Genomic DNA, 21727 nt, shown 5'->3' with positions numbered 1-21727 from the left:
CTAACTATAACTCACTATCCACAAAATATTAACATTCTCCCATACATGGAATGAATAAAGCAAATAAACGATCACAGCAATTTGCATTATTGGCTACAATGGGTTAAAAAAATCCTAAGTTGTATCTGACAATCAAAAAAGCCCCAAATTAAAACTGATTGTAAAAGAGATTCCAAAAGATATGTAAAGTATCTGGAACTGCTATAGCTCTTCTCTCAGAAGACTATAAAAAGCCTTTTTTGGCACTTATGGATGGTGATTGTCTAACCAAGTTTTTGTGCTAACAAAGAAGATATAAATGAGAAGGAGCTGGCAGTTTAAAACCTGAACTCCTCTTTCCTAATATCCCTCTTTACAGCTCAATAGATAACAAACAAGTTATTATATGTCAGTTTTTCCTCAAGAGAACCAATATCTCTTAAAAGCACTTTGCATTCTTGCAAAAAGTATGCCACCAAACTAATCACTGATTCTATAACTAGGAAAGTCAGCCCTTTCTTTTCTAACTCTTTCAGCCCTAAATACAAATTCCATCTTAATATCTACCTAAATCACTTAATGTCATTAGAGCTTTTTTACTTTTTGTTTCCCTCCAGTTAAGTCACAATCGAAAAAAAAAATCCCTCCTCTAAAATACTACTCCTGTTGCCAACATTTCTAAGTGTTTTTGCTTAATGATAGTATTTATACACTAAACTTAGTATATTTTATGTTCAATTAAAAATATTGTAAGTACAACATCACATCAGAAATTAATTTGATATTTATATATAGACCTGGGAATTCACATGCATTTCTTCACTGATTTTCACAGCATTCTGGAGCTGGAAAAGTTCTTAGACATCACATATTTCAATGCACTGATTTTATAGATAAGAAAACCAAGGTTCTTGGAATTAATTATTGGGTTTGCCAAAAACTTTGTTTAGCTTTTTTCCACACGATGGCTCTAGTAATGCTTACTTGTCTTTACCTTTATTCAAAACAATTGTTAGATTGCATTGTGACAGCCATCATATCAATGTGAATTTAAAAAATACTTATCAAAATGGTGAATTTTGTGCAGCCACTTTACTACTGAAGGTGGAAAAAATATGAAACATTTTCAGCATATTATCCTTTACTATTTCAAGAAAGTAAAAAAGCAAGTGAAACTCAAAAGATTTGTGAAGTGTATGGAGAAGGTGCTCTGACTGAGCGAACATGTCAAAAGTGGTTTGCCTGGCTTTTGGTACTACTGACCTTTTGGCCAAACAATTCTTTTGCTGTGGGGCTGTGTCTTATGCATTGGAAGATATTTAGCAGCACCCTGGCCTCCACCCACTAGAAGCTACTAATAGCAGGAGATAGCTGACACTCAAAATATCCAAATCAATAAAGTTACTGGTGAAGACGAAAAATGTGTCTTTTATTTTACAGAAAAAACTAAACAGACTTTTTGGCCAACCCAATAAATCAGCTACCCAGTCAGCCAGATTATTAAGCATTTATTATATGCTACACACTATGTTAAGAGCTTAAGACATAATGGTGAACTAAATGGGCCTCAAAATACCCAGGGGCGTGACAAGCAGCCAGGCAATGAAAATTAAAATAAAAGGAAAGATTTTTTTTAATCAGACATAGGATTTTACTAAAATCACATATAGCCAGATTACAAAGCCATTCACCAAAAAGCAAAGTCAAGAAAAGGTTTCAGTATTCAGTATGGAATAAAATCCTATTCTATCTAATCCTATCCATCCTTCAAATACAACCCAAGACAAAACTCTACAAACCTCCAACAACTCCAACACAGAAAGCAATCTCTTCTTTTTCTGGTTTACTAACATAGTGACTACTTAGGGCTTACCACATTGTTTAGCAGTCAACAAAATATTTTCTCATGTCATGTCTGTGTCACATACCTTGCCTGCTAACTGAGGATGGGGACGATGTGCTCTCAATCCCTCTAGGTTCTGTAGCTGAGCATATTGCTGAAGCTTTCTGAAGGCACCAAAACATGAAAATAACTGATACTCAGAATACCCAAATCAATCAAGTTACTAGTGAAAACTAAAAACGTGTCTTTTATTTTACAGAAAAGGCTTCTGAAATGACTGGGAAAACATGTAAAAACAGTTCTCAATATTTTTTGGCATGCAGTTAATATGTGCTGGCACTATATAAGTAAAAACATATCCCCATGCAACAAGGTTCATAGGAGGCCAGAAGAGGAGGCTAACTCTAAAGCCCACCTGAGGGAGTAGGGGGGAGAAAACTGTACTTGAACAATGATTGAAATAAAAAAAAAAAAGAAAAATAAATAAATAAAGCCCACCTGGAACTAGGAAAAACCTGGGAAGACACTCTAAGGAATTAAAATCTGAGCTCAACCTTGAACTTGTATTTCATTTAAATAGTTCTAGGGGTGGGGGTGGGGGGCAGTGTAAAAATACCCAAAAGGCAGTTTCCAAAGGCTACCATTTAGCTAAATACTATAGAAATGCCCTAAATATGAATTTAAGTCATAGAATAAGGAAATTTCTCTCAATTACAACTACCACAGTTAAGAAACTCACTATTCCGCTCAATCTGTGAAACTCAGTTACTCAGGAATTAGGCTGCTGTTCTGTAAAGGTGCAGTGATTTGGTGGGCATCCTGTAAGGAAAGACACCATTCTCTCTCCTTTTAGTCTGTGTTGTTAAACAATCATGGGTTGTTGGAAGAAAGGGGGAGGGGCGAGTTATAGAGATAGTAAATTAGGAAATACTCATCTCTGAGAATACTCACAACTAAAATATCCTATTCAAATATCCTATATTATGACAACACTTTCAAAGAATTTGAATTAAAAGCACATTTCAATTCTTATAACATAATTCCTGATTTTATCAACTAATGCTTTCTTAATATTAAAATTACAGGTATAACTAAAAACCAATTTTCCTTAGTCATCAAAAAACATTTCTGGAAACTGAATCCAGAACAATACAGATTTTTAAAAATAGGACAGAGAAAATTCTGTAGAACAATGTCTAATTTTTTAAACACACCAGAATACAATGTAGAAAAGCTGCTAAGTTTTAAAAGTTTGACACCAGAGAGTGGAAAGGCTGTAAAAATTCAGATTAGTAGTATCCTGTTTAGGATAAAACCACTACTAGTAATTTTATTTCTGAGTAGACTCATTGGTTTTCCGAAACTCATTGGTTTTCATTTCATCATTTTTATCAAACACAAATGAGCCCATTTGATTTATTTTCTGCACCATTAAAAAAAACCTCTACAGGGAAATGAATGATGTTTTCATAGGTAGGCAACAGTTATCTAAAATCTGATAATCAAACTCTTCTCAGACTCCAGCTCTACAGGATGTATACATTAAATTGAAATCCCTCTATTAGACAACTCCTAACATCTGTTTTCATGAGCTTAAGCAAAACTGCTGGACAAGATCTGAACTTGATAAGATGACCTGATTTTAATTAACTGAAAGGGAGTGGGGGGTAGGGGAAATTATATTCTTGGATGCTGAACTATTTCCTGAAAACTCAAAAAATAGCTTATATCCTATAACCACTTAATAATCTAACTACTAAGAAAGTTGGTTTAGAATGCATAATATCAGCCTACTCTTTGAAAAGTGACTGACAATAATTGAAGAGGACAATCTTTGCACAGCAGTAGTCCTGAACTCTTATCCACACAGGCTGCAGGGTGGGGGCCTGAGTGACTGCTGGCGTGTAATCACTGACTTGCTCAGCAACTTTGCTGTAATGGCTTCAAATTGCAGGCCTGAGGAAATGCTCCATAAATAGCTGCTCTTTTCTCTTGTGAAGGCTCTTCATAGACCCAATACAACTCCACTACCAAAAATGGAGGAGTTGCCATGGACCTTTAAAAAAAAAAATTAAGAGAACAAGAGATACTCTGCTAACCACATTACTGATTGTAGGAGTATGAAACACAGTGCTAAAATCTAATTCACTGTTTAAATTCAACTTTTAGGTAACAATTTATGAAGAATCAAATCAGTTATTATCCAAATTTCATGAAGAACATAAAGCCTTGTTTTTAGAGGTGTTTAGAAAAGGAGAGAGATGCTTAGTTTTGAAATTAAATGTTTGAGAATGTTTTCATTAACTCCCCAAGAAGCAGTGATCTGCAAGTGTTCCTTCATAAGCAACTTAGAAACCTAAGCACATGTGGTGCTGCCACTGAAAACACTTCCGGGAAGCGGAAACAACAAAAATACACACGTTCTAAAATCACTGTGAATTCTCACCAACTGCATTACATTTATATACACATATATATGTGTGCATATATATAATATACACATATAGTTCGATAATTCAGATAACTTACTAGTCTGTAAATTAACAAAAATTCAATGAATAGCCAATCAATAGTCAAATCTATTTGCAATAACAGTACAGATTTTTCTCAACTTAATTGAATTCAGACAGGGAAGGAAAGCAATGTAATTAAATTGAAGACAAATAAGTACCAGGACATCCAGGTTCCATTTCTGCTGTATGTTGCATGTGAATTTATGCCTAAATTAATCTAAAAATAAATAATATAAAAGACAGTTTTGGTAGTCAACTTCTAGAGGATAATTACAATTACATGTCAATTACAATTCATGGTCTTGAATCATACATGTAAATTGTAATCCCAAAGCCCTTATTTTGTCTAACCTACTGAACATTTTAAAAATAACTTGACTGACCTGATGGCATCTCAAGAGGAAAATACCTATCAACTTATATTAGACTATTCACAAAAACTGAAACTTCACTTAATAGTATAAACTGTTTCCAGTGACATTATACTCTACCTGAGTTTTTTAGGTCCCAGATGAAAATTCACCTATTTTGAACACTATTTTTAAAAACTTCCCATTTAAGTACTGTAGACTTAAAAACATGGCCACAATATTTTGCAACTCCTATCAAGAGGCAGAGTCTACTTCCCAACTCGCTGGATCTAAGCTAACTTTGTCAAATGCTTAGACCATCAATTTTCAACCAGTTTGCCATGGGAGACAGGCACAATGGTGTGCCAAAAGAATTTTAAAACATGCAATACCTGACTATTTAGTCATGGCCACTGATCTTTTTTCATTAGATCATCAAATAAAAGAATGACAACAGCCACCACCACAATAGCCATCTGGTGTGAATGCATAAAAATTATACCTATTTTTTGGTCAGACTGGCAAAAAATATATTTTTTTTTGGTGTGCCACAGAGTTTTAATAATTAGTTTGTGTGCCATCAGATGAAAAAAGTTGAAAATTGCAGGCTTAGACCTAATAGAATGTAGAAGTGTCATTGTGTAACAGCCTCAGGAAGTTTTGCAGCTTCTGCCTTCATCCTTCTAAAAGACTCCCACCAACATGTAAGGAAACCTTTGTGTACACAAAAGAGTCAGGGGAGCACACAGCAAGAGGCAACTGCCTACTAGCAAAGAGAACAAACCCCAGAATAAAATCTACCTTGCTGGCACCTTGCTCTTGGACTTTGTAGCCTCCACAACTGTGAGAAATACTGGGTGCTTGTTTAAGCCACCCAGTCTGTGGTTTGTTATGGCAGCCCAGCTTACTAAAACAACCAGTTAACAGTAAATGACCTCCACATGACTTACTATAAAACAGAGTTGAAATCTTAACTCTTATAATCTTAAAAGTCTAATGTGTTGCTGTTGACTCTATTCACTTCTTAATTACTAGCATTCCTGAAACTCCTAACTTCCTTCCAAAACCAAATTAAACTCTGAGTTTAGGTAAAGAATTCTGACTGCTCTGCGTCCCGGGAAAAGTTTTACTAATAAATTTTAAATCCTGGAGTGTTTAAAAGACAAAATTTAGTTTCCACAGTAACTTCTAATAGTGACAGAGTATTAGGTTTGCTTTACAATTTATTTTAATATAGCTTATTAATAAACAACCTTTCAAATATTTATCTGGTTTTGGTAGTGTAAAATAAACTAAACCATCTGATTCTGCTCATCTAAAACAAATTCTAAAGCTTAATTTAAAAAATTCTTTAAATCCCTGAAAATGTTTCAGTCATCAGCAGTTTCCCTATGCAACTTTAAAAATTTTTAAATTGCAGTTTTTACACTGTATTTTACTATTAATTCAATTTGTACAGTGATAGATAAAACAAATAATCGATGCATGAAGTTTATATTTACATAATTCTAATAAAACTTACTTGATAAACAAATGAACATTAAGCTAAATTTAAACAGTGCCAGAAAAATGAAGAGAGTCACTTTCAACTAGCATTTTCTGACAAATAATAGTGACAGAAAGTAGCAAAAAACTTCTTAAATAGGCCGTAATATCAAAATAAACTTTAGAAGTGCATACAGGACACAACTGTATGTGACAACATCCATGTAATAGATGGTCCTCACAAAACTTTTTTTCAAGCAATAAATAAAAACAAGTCATTTAATAGTTTTTCAAGTATTTTGATATTAGAACTGCTTTTTTAAATTCTCAAAGCTAGAGGTTAGATTTAACTACAATTAACAGCTTCATTTTGATGAAGAACCTCTACGATACAAATGTCATCCAGGTAGGAAGATCAAACCCTTGATTACCAGAAAACCTGTTTGCAGCACAGTCTTTGACTCCCCACTTCCTCTACCCCACATTCATTGAGTTGAAAATGCTAATTCCTTAAGCGTAGTACCATCTCTTCACCTGGGCTCCCATAGTAGTCTACTCACTGGTACCACTTTTACAAGAGAATTTTATTATTTATTTAAGTCTAAAGCAGTCTAAGGAAGATACTCATAATACCCTAAACAGAACTGTTATTTATATACAGAAAACAAATATATCTTTTAAAAACAGTTCTACATACACTATTTGAGTTTAAGAATAACCTCAAATTTATACAATTAACTTCACAATACACAAGGCAAATACTCTAGCATCTTTTTAGCACAAAATTTCACTGCATTTAATTATGCAAGGACTGAAGGCAACAATCAGGGTTGACTTACTGACCAACAGACTCTGAAATGAATGAGCACTCTTAAGGGATGTGATCTACCAATAAATACATCAACAGCTACATACATAAAACTGAACAAAAAGGACAAAAATCTATGTTTACTGAGCTTATAATCAGTTAGCCTCAACAGGTTCTCCAGTGAGAGACAGTTAGCTTACTATTAATTTTGTCCCAACTCCAGAGTGGGACCTAGTGAATCCTTAAAATAGTGTCTGCTACATAAAACCATTGGGGGTGGCGGGTGATGAAATCAAGAGCCCGGTAGGCACACTGAGTGAATTCAAAGAAAATAAATTTAAAAAGTAGGGAGAAAGAAACCAAGTCCACACCAGTACAAGTGAGCTGACACATACCATCAAACCAAGTTGTTCTTTCTTGAGAAAAATCACCGCGTGTGTGGGAGTAGAAGTAGTCAGGACACTGATAGATAAGCTGTGCAAATTCTTATCTGCCCTGTGATGAGCACTAAATGAAAATGTTAAGAATAGACAGGTACACAAAGGGCATGCTTTGTCTTCAAATACAGAAGACAATGATAATTTTATATCATTGTCTGGAAACAGTGATTATTTTGTCACCCACAAGAAGACATCTGTACCAGTCCTAACAAGAAAATCTGCACACCCTCCAGCTGAGAGGGGATAAAAGTGATCCTATTACATCATCTGGAGCCCATCCAAACTACATAATTTCTGAAACATAACCTATATCAGTCTGAACATGTGTAGAGGAAAAACAGAAACATCTGTATTTTAGCCAACTCTTCCCCAGAAGAGTTTCTTTTTAAGATTAAAAAAAAAAAAGTCATCCAGGTGAGCTTGGTAAATTTTAACTATGACTCTATCACTGGTAAGTTTCAAGCAGAGTCTCAGAAATCTCCATTTATTTATTTAGCTCATGTCTAACCTCAGCACTTGACTATTTTAACACACTCCTTACTCTACATAATTAACAACAAAGGGTCCTCACACATCTCAGTCACCACCTCTGGGTGAGTGTTTTACCCTACACCCAGTTTTCATGAAATAAAACTAACTACTTACATCTCCATGGCTAGTTTATAGGTTAAAAAAATACTCTCTCCAAAATAATATAAAATGTAAACTGTAACTGAAAAAACTTAAAGTAAAACTAAAAAAAATAAAATTGTTCTGCAAAAAAGTAAAAATCTTTATATTAATGCTATTCTATGACATTGACTATAGTCTATTAAAGACACACAGGCAGGCTAATTTTCTGAGCTATCTATTAAAAGAAAACAACCTATACTAAAATAAAACCAAGTTATATACTGCTGGGGGTTTACCTACGTAAGTATACCAATTATTATTTAATTTATACATGCATAAATATTTCCCTTAGCCTACCACCAACTATGTGGATGAAAACTAGAAGGAATGTGGGAAGAAAGACACACTCTAACTTCATAAAACTTTTACTTTAAAGTCCTATTTTTAAAATCTGTGTACACTAGACAAATTACTTGAAAATGACATACAGATATGATTATCTCCATTATCATTTATAGGTCCTGATTGGTCCCTGTTGTATTTGAGTGAAGCCCAGTAGAGGCAATGAAAGTAGCAGAACACTGAAAAAGACGTATCAACTATACTAGGGAGGACCCCCCCAAAAAAACAGAATTCATTTATTAAAACTTGTGTATTTATTCTTACATGTTAAACTTCAGCCACCTTCAAAGTACTCTCCATTCGATACAATACACCTGTTGAGACCTTTATCCCACTGTTCAAAAGTTTTTGAACTCGACGATTTTGATGCCTGTTAGTGCTTGTCCGTTACTTGTTTAACCTCTTCCATGTTGGCAAACGTTTCCCTTTGAGGACATTTTTCATCCAGGGGAACAACAACAAAAAAATCACTCAGGGAGAGAGTAGGTGAATAGGGAGGGTGGGGCATGGGGGCCATGCCATTTTTGGTCAAACAGTGCTAAACACTCAGTGTAGTGTGGACAGATGTGCTCATAAATCACCCATCATGAAATGGGCAAATGTGCTGAAAGTCTTCAAAAAAAATTCACTGAAGCTGATTGTAACCTCTCACAGCAACACCAGCTGGTACACTGATACAGATGGGTTCCCAGAACACTCACCTAGTGGGAGAAACCCTACAAGGGGCCCACCCTCCAAAAGATAATTCCTGTTTTTTGGGGTCTCCCCTCATACTTTCAGAGAGGTATTTTATTATTATATTCATGAACTAATAAGTGCATTCCATTAAAAAGAACAATGAGCTTAGAAAAGGGTCCCTGGAAATTATGAATGAGAAACAGCTTTTGGGGGGTAAAACTCAACATAAAAGTTAAAAGCTAAAGTTGAAGGAATCTCCCAGAAAGCATAACAAAAAGCTAAGTGAAGGAAAATAGGGCTTAAAGACAATAAAATTATAAAATTACCCAGGCTGGTGTAGCTCAGTGGATTGATTGTACATGGGCTGCAAACCAAAGAGTCACCGATTCATTCCAGTCAGGGCACATGCCTAGGTTGTGGACCAGGTCCCTGGTAGGGGGCACGTGAGAAGCCACCACACAATGATACTTCTCTCCCTCTTTCTCCTCCCCTTCCCCTCTCTCTAAAAGTAAGTAAATAAAATCCTTTAAAAATTAAAAAAAAAAAGAATTATTCTCACTAGCCATTCCAGGAAAAGGGAACAGATAAAACAGACTGGAAGAAATTATGTAAGAACTAATAAAAAAAATCTTTCCCAGGATTGAAGGACAGTTAGGGCAAGTACACTGCAAAATGTTAAGGGACACCATTCACAATGAAGACAATTTCCAAGCTATGCAATCTTTACAAATGAATTTTAAAAAGGTATATACCAAGGCACATCATGAAATTTAGGACCACCCGCCAAAAGATTAAAAAAATATTAAAATCTCCAAGGAAGCAAATTGGGTTTAATTGATCAATAAGAAAACTAGAAGCTAGACTAAAATGACATGTTGACTTTTAAAACTCCAAGGAAAAATAACTAAACCTTGAATTCTACAACCAAACTGCCCATCAAAAGTTAACAGATAAAGACATTTTTAAACATAAAAGATCTCAATACCATTACCTACCATGTACCTTTTTTCCTCAGCAAATTCCTGTGGGATAAGCCAACTCTAAGAGTGAGTAAATCAAGAAAGAGAAAAATGATAAATAGGGTAACCAACCAACAAGAGCGATGTGGGGACCTGCCAGGATAAGAGTGAAGGAAAGTCCCAGCACAAATGATATGAACATGTTACTTTTATAATAAAAAACATATACCTTATTTTCAAAACCGTTAAATCTGATACATGGGGGAGGAGGAAGAGAAAGGGAGGACAATTTCATTAATATAAAAGAATACCACATTCATGCTTGTACATTAAAAAATCCACATTTTACCCTCATCTCCCAGATGATAGGGTTTAGTTCCTTCCCTAAAGCCAATTCCATATTAAGGTCACTTCTGAATATGTGAGATGTTAAATTTCAAACTTTGTAGTTCACATTTAATATTGTGAAAGCACATAGTAGCACTCTGAAGAAAGTTTTCACTCTAAAGCCCAAATCAAATTAGTCTATAGATAAGTTTTCATGAATATCAAAAAAGACATCTCTCTAAACATACTTACAGGTAACATAAAGACCTTACTTTAAAAACAAACAAACAAACAAAATGCACTTGAACAATGATTAAAATTTTTAAAAAAAGTTAATGCAACCGTACAAATGAAAAAAACAAACAAACAAACAAACAAAACCCTCCTCACTTTAGGTTAAGTAAGCAGTTGAAAGAGGAAGAAGGAAGGAGTTTTTAACCAAGAGAACCTTCACCACCCTTAAATGAGGACCCAGCTGAAGAGTTGCTAAGTCCAGTGAAGAGATAAGAGAACCACACTAAAGTGAAGAAAGGTAAGTAATAGCACTACCACTTATAAAGCATTTTAAATACTTGGTGGAAACAAACAGCAATAATTTAATAGATACCTCCATTTGCATTATTTTGTTAATTTGCAACATTATTCAGAGACACAACATATTATTTGATATATTAAAAATTATGCTTGTTGTCATGCTAAGAACCAAATGAAAATTAAACTAATGACCACTTTTTCTTGTCTAAAATATTAAAAGGAATAATAAGAAAAAAAGACCTTTGTGATGTATACCAAACTACTTTGTTTGCCTTTAGAAGGGGTCAAGTCCTACCCACACAGAAGTGCTGCCAGTGTGGCAGTACTCGTTCCCCAGAAACTCAGTGCTACAGTACTTAAGCAACCACAACCACGAAACAATTCTTCTTCATAAAAACAGAAATGTTCCTTTCAGGGCTTGAAGTTCTGATTAATCCTAGAATCAGAAGATCTTTTTTGTAAGAACTGCATCACTTAGTAACCATAGTTATAGAACCACACAGCCCTTTAAGAACTTCCTTTATACATTGCTACTCAACTATTATTAAACTTTCAAGCCATAATTAATGGTTAAATTATGCTATTACTGAAGTTGGCAAATTAAGTTTGAATAATCTTAAGTCTTAACAACTGATTTTTAAAATGACTTCACTTTGATTTGCCCTAAGCCTAAACTACACCATACAATTTGAGAGCCTAAAGGTTAGGTTTAGAGTTTACCTCTTCTCTAAAGCCTTAAAGTAAAAGATAATTCAGTTATTAGCCTAATATTAGCATTAGTATTTTAGGATGCTAATGTGCATTATATTTCTAACTACAAAGTAAAACCTATTTTTCCACATTCTAGTGAGGACTGATCTCAGGGAATCAAAAACATTTAAAAAAATATTTTAATTACTCAAAAACCACCTAGGTATTTTTTTCTTAATAGTTAACATTAGGGTTTTTGGGAGGAATATTTTTAATGTTATTTTTAAAAGAAAATTAACTCACCATTTTATAGCCTACTGAGAGTTTGCTGCATTTAAACATCTAGTCGGTTAACTAAACTTTAACCTTTCTTAGTTCACGCTAAAAATACTCATTATTTTCCCCAGGAAATACATTAATCTCTATGTTCTATTTACTCTGTCACATCCACTATCTTCCAACTGTTTTTCTTCTGCCACTGTATTCAACAGTTCCTCCAGAGTTTTTCTGCCTAAATCATTGTGGCACCATGGGCCATTCTTCCCTGGGATGCCCACCCACTGAGCAGAAGCAAGCATTTTTTTCTTAACACTGAGGGCACACTTTAATCTTCTCTCCCCACTCAACCTCGACAACAAGACAAACAGGCAGAGACTGGCCCTGTCCTCACAGAGGGAAATACTTTGTGATTACAACTTGAATTGCTTTTTGCAACTTAATCAATATTAAATTACAATATTACAAACTTTTCACTTTTAAAAGGAAATCATATCAAGTTACACTAGATACACAGTGAAACAAAAAAAAAGTATAGCTTTAATCCTTATGAAATTATTTCTTTTAAAAATACCTAATCTTTATAATGGTAACAATACACATTGCCAAGTGTTTACAGCCTTCTGGGAATGAGACAAGTGTTTGGGTGAGGCATATATCAAATTATAACAGAAAAAGTTTAATTCGTCTCCTTTAATTGATAGATTTCTAAGGTAGCTTTAATTAGAGCAGTGGAGGATTAAATTCTGAAATAAAAAAGAAATCAAACCATTAATAGTGATCAATAACATCTGCTGCAAGGCAAGTTCATTTAATGTTGTAAAATTGGCTAATTGGTATTACGTGCAATGTTGAAAATCTCTGAAAAAATACCTTTTAAACCGTGGATCAAGATGCTCAATATAACCTTTACACAGATCACAGCTGCAAGAAATCTTGAATTTTCAAGGTTTAAAACACTGTGGCCAGTTACTCAGAAAGTGATAAGTAACAGAAATGAAACAAAATAATCCTTTAAAAATTAGAACATTATTAAAACAATGCAAATCTACAAATTTTTAAGACCACTAGATCACATTTCTTAAATCACAGTATAAAGTCCAATATTGTACATTACATGTAATAAGTTCTTTGAACATGGAAATAGTTACAAGGTATCAGATTCAATAAAATATATCTGAGAAAAACACTCCTTGTAACCAGAGATATTATAGAACACTAATTCAGGAAGTTATTCACCAGCTTATAAAGAAATAGGAAGCTGTTGACCAACTACTTGAAGAACTATTTCCTGTAGGAAAACTATAAGACAGATGAAGAAGGCAATAATTTGCAGAGTAATAGAGAGAAAGGATTCTTTTAAAATAAAAGTTCAATATACAACTCCAAAGAAATTAGTTTTAAACAGTAAATTTAGTAGAACACGTTACATGTAATATACAGACTAAACTTTTTTTTACATAGTTCACAATCGTACCAGATCTTAAGTATGTGTCATTGATAAATATAACTAGTGCCACCATTATTTTACTTTATCACCTGCCAAACTAAGGTATGTCTTCTCCAGAAGACCTCACTGACCTAAGAAGGGCTTTAAAAATACCGCGACTGCCTGTCTATAATCCTTCAGTAATTGTGCTGCCTTGAAACTGGAGGATAGGACAACTGTTTTCCAAAAGCCATTCGTCTGTTGTCACAAGGCAACACTTAATTGTTTCCAAAGTCAACATTTATGTTTTCAATCAAATTATATTACCTTCCAAGTCTGGACCTTTTATAATCCAATTTCTTCACGACAAGTATAAATCTCAATAAATTATGTACTTGTAACTTAAAAGTTAGTTCCCACAAGTATCTACAAAGATGTTTAGTAAGATGTAATTTTTTCACATGCAACTAGTTTAAGTCTTTATTCTCCATCTAGTGACAACAAGAATCTTCTTTAAATACAAGGGGAAGAAAACATATAAGCATTGATTGCAAAGAGAGCCTGAATTTAAAATATCAAAACTAGAATAAAAAATGAACTTTGACAGAAGCAACTTGGCTCTGAAAGCTTCATTCATCATCTTTGACTCAGAGTATGGACAGATTAACCTGTCCATACTTACCTGTGCAGTATACAAAAATAAGTTGTTTATGATAACTCATAGAGCCCATATCATTATGGAAGTAGCTTACAACTGGATGTAAACTAATCTTCTTGCAACGTTTTCCAAATTGCATACTGTTCATAAAGCAGATACTCTTTAGAAGAATAATATCCATCTTCTACATCCAATTTTTAGGAGCCCTCTCTATAATTCCTGACAGGTACCAACAAACCTATGAGAAAATTATTCCACTGAGTCAAAAAATCTTCATATTTCTTAATATATAAGCCTAATTTTACTGCCACACGAAAGTCCCTCAAAAATATTTTCCCCCATTTTTTAGGTCTATTTAACATGTTACCATACAGTTACAGAATTTTTTATGACAACTTTTAAGATTTACTCTCTTAGCAACTTTCAAATAGTGAAATTAAAAAATCTTGAACAATATGTTTATATCTTTTTTCCCAGGGTTTTTTTCTTTTTCCAGGTAAGCTTCTGTCCACTCCTGCAACCATTACTCTAAATTTGTAATTTTTATATCACTTTGGCCTGATTTACCACCCCCCCAGCCCCCACTAGAGATAGGGTGTTCAGAGTGATGCGGTGGGTATGTGTATACATTCTTCATTAATCCTTCTGTATCAATATCTTTAAGAGAAACACTTCTCAAAGGAAGAACCACTGGAGACTTTAAAAAATAAATTATATAACATTCATTTCAGCTCAAAACAAAAAGATCATTCATAATGAAAATGTAGGCAGGTATCACCAATAAACAATTATTAGAAGACACAAAAGACTAAGGAGAGCATAAATGTTGCTCTTTAACCTTATACTTTCAGCTACAGAATCAACCAAAGAAAGAAGGCAAGCAGGCTATTAAGCTGTTTAAAAATCTTCCCAGGTCAGCATGTGACCCAGCAGGGAGAGGTTCAAAAGAAGTACAGCCTTCCTCCCCCTACCCCCACCAACAACCTGTTTTGTTTCCACTCCTTTTCCCTTAAAGACACATCCTCACAGCTAGCAACTCTTTCAATCATTTACTTTGGATGTCTGCTTGAGAAGAAATGATCTTGCTCCTTCAGATGAGTTTGCCAGACTTGTATGTACTTTCCAGTCTCAGGCCCTTTATTGTTCTGGTTGAAACCTGACCCTTTGAAATGGATACCAGGACACCAGAAAACGAATTAAAAGAAAAAAAGTGCAGGAAAGGGGGTAAAAAACTGCAGAAACATTTCAAGATCAAAATTTTTCCCCTGCTTATCTCCTAAATAAGCCTGTCACAAAACTGTATCTTACATTACAAAATAACAACCTACCCTAAAAGCCAATTAATATAAAATACTAAGACTCACACAATAAAACAATATCATTAATTGTATTATCTGATCTAATAAATATTACATTTACTTTAGGAGTACATGGTCAAGACAAATCTCAATAACAGTTTGTTTTTTACTTTATTAAAACTGAAAATACTACCTGATTAAATATTACCAAATAACTACTCTTTTAAACAACAATTTCAGTCTGTAATAACTACTTTTAGAAAATGTTTTGTATACATTTAAACAAGCCAGATAAAAAAATTATTAAGGTCTTATCTATAATTCCAAAGCAGGAGGGGATAAAATTCTATTTTGATCTTTTCAGCTTTAATGAAATTTTACCATTTTGTTAAAGACAGAAAGTCTGATAAAAATAAATGAACCAGTGGCCTTGTTCTTGTTTTCCCAGAGAGGATGAATTTGATTTTGAAGACCTGCTAGTTTGAAAGAAGTCTGCCAGTAAGAGATTGTATATTAAACCTGAAAATTCTGTTTCTCGTTACATTTTGTGGGCTGGATGGGGCAGTTACCCAATAAATCACATCAAACTGCAGCTAAAAGTTTGTCATTTTACAATCTAAAATACTGTAAAAGTAGACACCCAAAGAAGTCCTACTTATTTTGTTCTTCTCTAACAAAATATCTAAAAAGATATGACTATGTTTCATATTTCATAAGACTATGTTAGCCCTATAATTCTCACAATCTGAAATTTTTCCATGGTATTCTTTCAGTTCTGAACTAGGTTAATTAATAGGTCTGGCACAAACTCAAAATGAGAATATCCAAATTGCCACAAGAGATTATTAAAAGGCTCTGCAACAAGAATGAATCAAGCATTCAAAATTTACCCAAGCTAAAGAAGGTATTTACATCATACCAAACAAAAAAATTATGAAGCTGTAACTGAACATGACAGAACTATTGATATAAAAATAAATGACATTTTAATTCTTCATACCATTTTATTGTCTTCCAAAATACATTTTCCTTAGAAAAGTCTCTCCCTCTATTATTTTCACTTACTTTAAGAAGTATCTCTGACCAGAAGATGTCTTCGCCATCTCCCAGCCTGCTGGCAGAGGTACATCATCAGGTATTTCAAATGAAGACTGCCGAAGGTGTTGAGCAGTGGGTGTGGCTGCTGGGCCAGAGACCACTCCAGTGGGGGTCAGTGTCCCAGGAGACACAGCTCCCAGCTGCAGGGAAGCTGGAGAGGAATGAGCTCGAACATGCTGTGGAGTCAGGGCTCCTGCACTGCCTGCATCAGTACTGGCCTATGGGAATATTAAAATGAAAACTTCTTTAAAATTGTATTTTTTTTAATTTCTTGTTTACTGATTTGAGTGAGAGAGGAACATCAATACATTATTCCTCTTATTTATGCATTCACTGGTTGACTTTTGTATGTGCCCTGACTGGAGATGGAACTCACCACCTTGGTGTATCAGGGAGTGCTCCAATCAACTGAACTACCTTTTTAAATAGTCCCTTTAAATTTCCTAGATAGATTTCCATTGCAACCAAATATCTGGGTACCAATGGCAAATCTCAACATCTGACACAGAGGAATATAGGTTTGCAGAAGGGTATTTTGAAATGGTTTAAGTAATTTTAATATATACTCTTACAAACACAGGTAATTTTATCAATCAGCAATCCATGTTAGCAAATTCTCTACCCACTAGATATTTGATGTGCTTTCTACATATTTTAAAGGCAAATCGTACAGAATTAGAAAACATCCATAAAACAATAAATGTTGAATTTTACAACCTAATTTCTATAAGGCCAATGCAGTATGGGTGCTTTTCCAAGCTCTAAAATGTTCCAGGGCCCTGGTCAGGTATCTCAGTTGGTTAACATAAGTCCCCAACCTTTTTGGCACCAGGGACTGATTTTGTGGAAGACAATTTTTCCACAGACAGCAGGGGGTAGGGGGATGGCTCTGTAGCCCCGGTCCTAAAAGGCCATGGACAGGGACCAGGAAGGTCCATGGCCCGGGGACTGGGAACCCCTGGGTTACAGTATACTCCCTTCCAATAAGCCAAAGTTGCAGGTTCAATCCCCAGTCAGGTCACATACAAGACAGTCAACCAATGAATGTATGAATAAATGGAACAACAAATCAGTGTTTCCCTCTCTCTCAATCAATAAATAAGATTTTTTAAAAAAATGTTTCAGGTATAAACACAACCCAAAGAAAATAATAACTATGCAAGGTTATTTTTTTACTAGTTTTTAAGTAGTTATTTTTTTTCTAAGCCAGGCCCTAAACACAACTGTCATCTTTTTTCTCATTATAGACAAATGCCATCAATAAAACAATCACAAGTTACACAACTTTTAACAAATGCATTAGATTTAGAAGTAGCAAAGCCACCCAAATGCATGAAATAAAAACCCAACCACGTATTTGTACCTAGATGATAAAAATGTCAACAGTTCAATTACAATATAACTCAAGAGCTTACACACTTACATATTTACCACTGTGTAACAGCAGAAAAAAAATTCTGTACTCAGATGCCAAAGGTCTAGGTTCCAGTCAAAACTGGCTAGTGTAAATATCTTAATCTGTCTCAGTTCTCTCATCTGTAAAGTAGCTTTTTTCATGGTGAAAAAAATGGATATTACATATGATTGATTTTTGTATCCATTACTTTGTGAATAATAGTGTTTACAACCCATATTCACACTGTTCATATGTTATTTAAATTCCACTGTTAGAATTAGTGGTTGATGATCAAAAAGTTAGAATTTCCTTTATGTAAGGAAGGGAAACGAGAAGCAATTAGAAGAGGCATTTATGCCTCAAAGTCATGTACATTTCTGAGTTTCCAATCAGAATATATTTCAATTAGGAAATCATTAGCAGATATAAAAGTCAAACTTACAGATGCACAATAGTTAAGAAACTTACTATTAACAAAACTAAGACCACTGTATAAATCCATAAACTGCTGGATATAAATTGTACAATTATTTACTAGAAGAATAAGTATACTTTTCAGTTGCAATTCTTTTTGGCTTATAGGTGCCACAAAATGGGGAATTCAATCTGTTATGTGTATTATACTTTCAAAACACATTAACCAGCAGCAGAGCCGTGTAGCCCGTGGGGTGCAATGCCAGCACACATTTACCCATAATGAGTCCAGAAACCCACTTCCAGGGTTAAGAGAAAAAGGCATAAAGCCTACTTCTCACATGAAGTGTTTCAGGAAAGCAGCTAAATTGTTTTTACTTCCTCCTTCTTAACCCAGGTTTTTGTCAGCAGGTTAAGTGAGTTTTTCTAAATTCCAAAATCCCTTGGTTTTCAGCAGAACATACAACAGGCTTGCAAATAGGTAGGGGAATGAAGGAGGCGAGGGGGGGGGGGGGGGGAGGATAGGGGCGATACCTCTGCTTTTCACTCAAGTTACAGCCCAAGTGGACTAACTACATTGGAGTATTTGGAAAACCAATTAACTTTCGGGCAAAGTTCCTAAATTGAAGTTTAGCCTGAAGCAAGTTCTTAAAAAAAAAAGGTTAAGAAAGAAAGTAAAACCTACACTAAACAAATCTGGGACCTGTCGGAATGTTAACACTTTTATAATAGTTTCACTTCTTGTTGCATCAAATCGACAAAATAATCGAACGCTGTGTATGTGTAACAGCCATGTTCATATCCTCAATAAGAATTAAAAAGTAATGGCGAGCCTCGAATTAGTCATCGCTTCCCCAACAGTAACTTTTAATCACAGCTGAACTAGGCAGGACTGGGCCTATGAGTCAACCTGCAATGTATTATCAAAGAGTTGTGTTAAAACCATGGCAGAGTAAAGCGCAACTCAGGTCCTACGCAACGTGCAGATGTGGCTAATTTAAAAGCATTTCAGCAGACTGTAAATAATAGTCTACAATTGGGAAACCAACACGTGAACCTACTATGTTTGATAAGAGCAAGCCTCCCTTAGTTCCAAAGCACAAGTGAAGCAAAGGGGTGAGAGTACTAACTCTATAAACAACTTCCAGGAAAGTCTGGATCCAGTATTCAGAAAGCGCCGGGGCCGCGAGGAAAATAAATGCTTTCGGGAGGGGGAGGGGAAGGGGGAGAAAGAGCAAGAAACTGAAGGGACTAGTTCTACCCCCACCCCTAATCAACACTGGAAAACAAGAGAACAATTATTTGACTCCCCAGGAGACTGAAGCGGACCGAGAGGCCCCGAAGGAAAGGGGGGGGGGGGGTGTCGAGGCTCAACTTCACAAACTCGGCCGCCGCTGGCAACTCACCCACACACAAATGCCAGAGGCCCCCCTCCCCCTCCCCCAGCATTGCGGCGGCAGCGGCGGCGGGAGCGAAGGTGCTGAGCGCGCGGAGGCGCGCGCATTGTGCAAGCCCACCGCGGCCCGGGCCGACTCTCCCCACCCCCTTCCTTCCTACCCACCTCCCCCGCCAACCTCTCGGGAACCCCAGGAAAAAAGAAAGGAAGGGGAAAGCACGCCCCCCGCGGCTGCAACCGCAGAGAAACTCCGAAGGGAAAAACAAATCTCGGCCCCGGACTCCGGGAGAAGCGGGGAGCCGGTAACTCTGGCCCAGAGGATGCCTCCAGTTTCTCCACTCATCGGGAGACCACCCCCGATCCCTGACCGGCTAGAGCTCCCGGACCCCCCTCTCCCGGCCAGGGCTGGACGCCGCTGCTTCCGAGCGCCCCCGGGCTCGGGACCCGCCCAACGGGGACGTGGGCAGAAGAGCAGCGAAGTTACCTGTCGGGAGTGGGATTTGGGCTCTGGAGGCTTGAAGAAGGAGTCAGGCAGCTTCCGGAGCCTCATGGGCACGGTCTGGGGAACGTTGGCCGTCTTGGGGTTCATGACGGCGTTGAAAAGCGCCTCCAGGTCGGTCTCCGAGTCCCCTCGGACGTGCACGATCTGGTGTCCGGCCGGGGGGGCCTGCGGCGCCGCCTGGGACCCTGGGGGTGTCGGCTGCCCGGGTCCGGACGGCGGGCCCTGCCCCTGTGGGGGCTGCGCGGGCGGCTGCCCTTGGCCCTGGGGGGCTGGCTGAGGCGGCGGCTGCTGCCCGGGATCCATGGTTTCTGCCTACCCCGAAGCGCACCCGGACCAGGCGGGCGAGGGCTCCGCCCGCGCGCCCCGGCTCGACGAGCCCAGACGCGAGAAGCGATAAGGGCTGCGGGCCGGGCTGTTCTGGACGGCGGGAGCAACGCTCTCTACGCTCTCAGGGCCGGGGGGCTGCGCGGCGGCCCCGCATCCCCCGCCCCGGCGCCTCCGCCCCCGCCCTGCGCCCCGGCTCCACTGGTCTGGCGGCTGCGCCTCGGGAGGGGCTGCGAGAAACCGGGACCTGCGGCGCCTGAGAACTTTTTTCCTTCACTCCCTAGACGGATGCCGGACAGCAACTTGCCTGTCCCCTCCCCCTTTCTCTTTTACTTCCTTTTCTTGTTCCTTCCTTCCTCCCTTTCTTTTCCCCGGCGGCAGCAGCGTCCGACTGAGACAGAAACTCGCCTCAGACGCCAAAACTAAAGTTGAGAGAACCGCCCGCCCGAGCCGCTCGCCGGCTCCGCCTCCTCCCGGCTCTTCCTTCCTCTGCGCGCCCGCCCGCACTGGATCCGGGCCGGCAGCCGAGGTAAACTTTCCTCAGCAAGTTGCTGCATTCCAGCAGACTCCCGCCCTCCAACGCCCCTCCTTGCCGCGAGTGACCGATTCGCCCAGTTCAGGCCTCTGCAGGGGCTTCCCGGGACCCGGCCAGAGTTCTCCTGTGAAGACTCGATGACCAACGTGGAGTCCAGTCTGGGTCGGAGCTCGGGCTCTGCGGAGAGCACGGCAGCCCTTGGCCGCAGGAAGTCCTCCCTCCCAGCCTGGCGCTTTCCCGGCCAGTTCCTTGGGAAAGACTTCAAGGGTTTGCAGTTCACCCCGAGATGCGAAATGGCTAAGGCCGAAAGCAGTCTGGAGGGGTCGTGTAGAAACACTTAAACTCTCCCTCTGTTAGCTTAACTAGACCAGCTGAAGGGCCGTGCAGGCTTAAAGCCTCAAGGATAGGTTGGGGTTAAAATAGATACGCATTAACAGGCTGCTGACTTAAATGAGGGTCCATTTAGTTTTTAACATTAACTTGATTTTTTATTGTGTAATACGCAACCCCCCTTCAAAGGGATAATCGATTACGGTAATGTGAAGCTTTGAGATTACTAGAAAAACAAAATTGCTTTTTTTAAAAATGAAAACCTTCTTAGCAGTGAAACTTGAAACACAGTTATGAAAACCTCAGCAGAAAAAAAACCAGTGCTTCAGCTGCAAGCATTCCTCTGTATACCTGCCTCTCATCCTCAAGGGTATGGGAATCCACCCCCACACCCGTCTTTCTTATCCCTGTGCCTGGCACAAGGGTGAACTCGGTGGATGTCGACTGAATA

At 37.6% G+C, this 21727-nt stretch overlaps 1 protein-coding gene across 6 annotated transcripts in view; it reads right to left on the bottom strand.

The window, feature by feature from the left end:
• Positions 1 to 20763, bottom strand: part of YAP1 (Yes1 associated transcriptional regulator) — a 147046-nt gene extending 126283 nt beyond the window's left edge. The window contains exons 1-2 of one of the 6 annotated variants that reach the window (XM_036028666.1): positions 20070 to 20763; positions 16347 to 16597 (exon numbers count right to left, since the gene is read on the bottom strand). In XM_036028666.1, coding sequence (XP_035884559.1) covers positions 16347 to 16597; positions 20070 to 20390 — 572 coding nt within the window. In that variant the 5' untranslated portion in view covers positions 20391 to 20763. The remainder of the gene's footprint in view (positions 1 to 16346; positions 16598 to 20069) is intronic. The other 5 variants (XM_036028668.1, XM_028514532.2, XM_028514534.2 and 2 more) reach the window with 5 other exon arrangements.
• Positions 20764 to 21727: the final 964 nt, after the last annotated feature.

Source organism: Phyllostomus discolor, chromosome 6 (genome assembly GCF_004126475.2).
Source record: "Phyllostomus discolor isolate MPI-MPIP mPhyDis1 chromosome 6, mPhyDis1.pri.v3, whole genome shotgun sequence".
Lineage (NCBI taxonomy): Eukaryota > Metazoa > Chordata > Mammalia > Chiroptera > Phyllostomidae > Phyllostomus > Phyllostomus discolor.
This window is presented reverse-complemented; position numbering and strand designations above follow the sequence as displayed.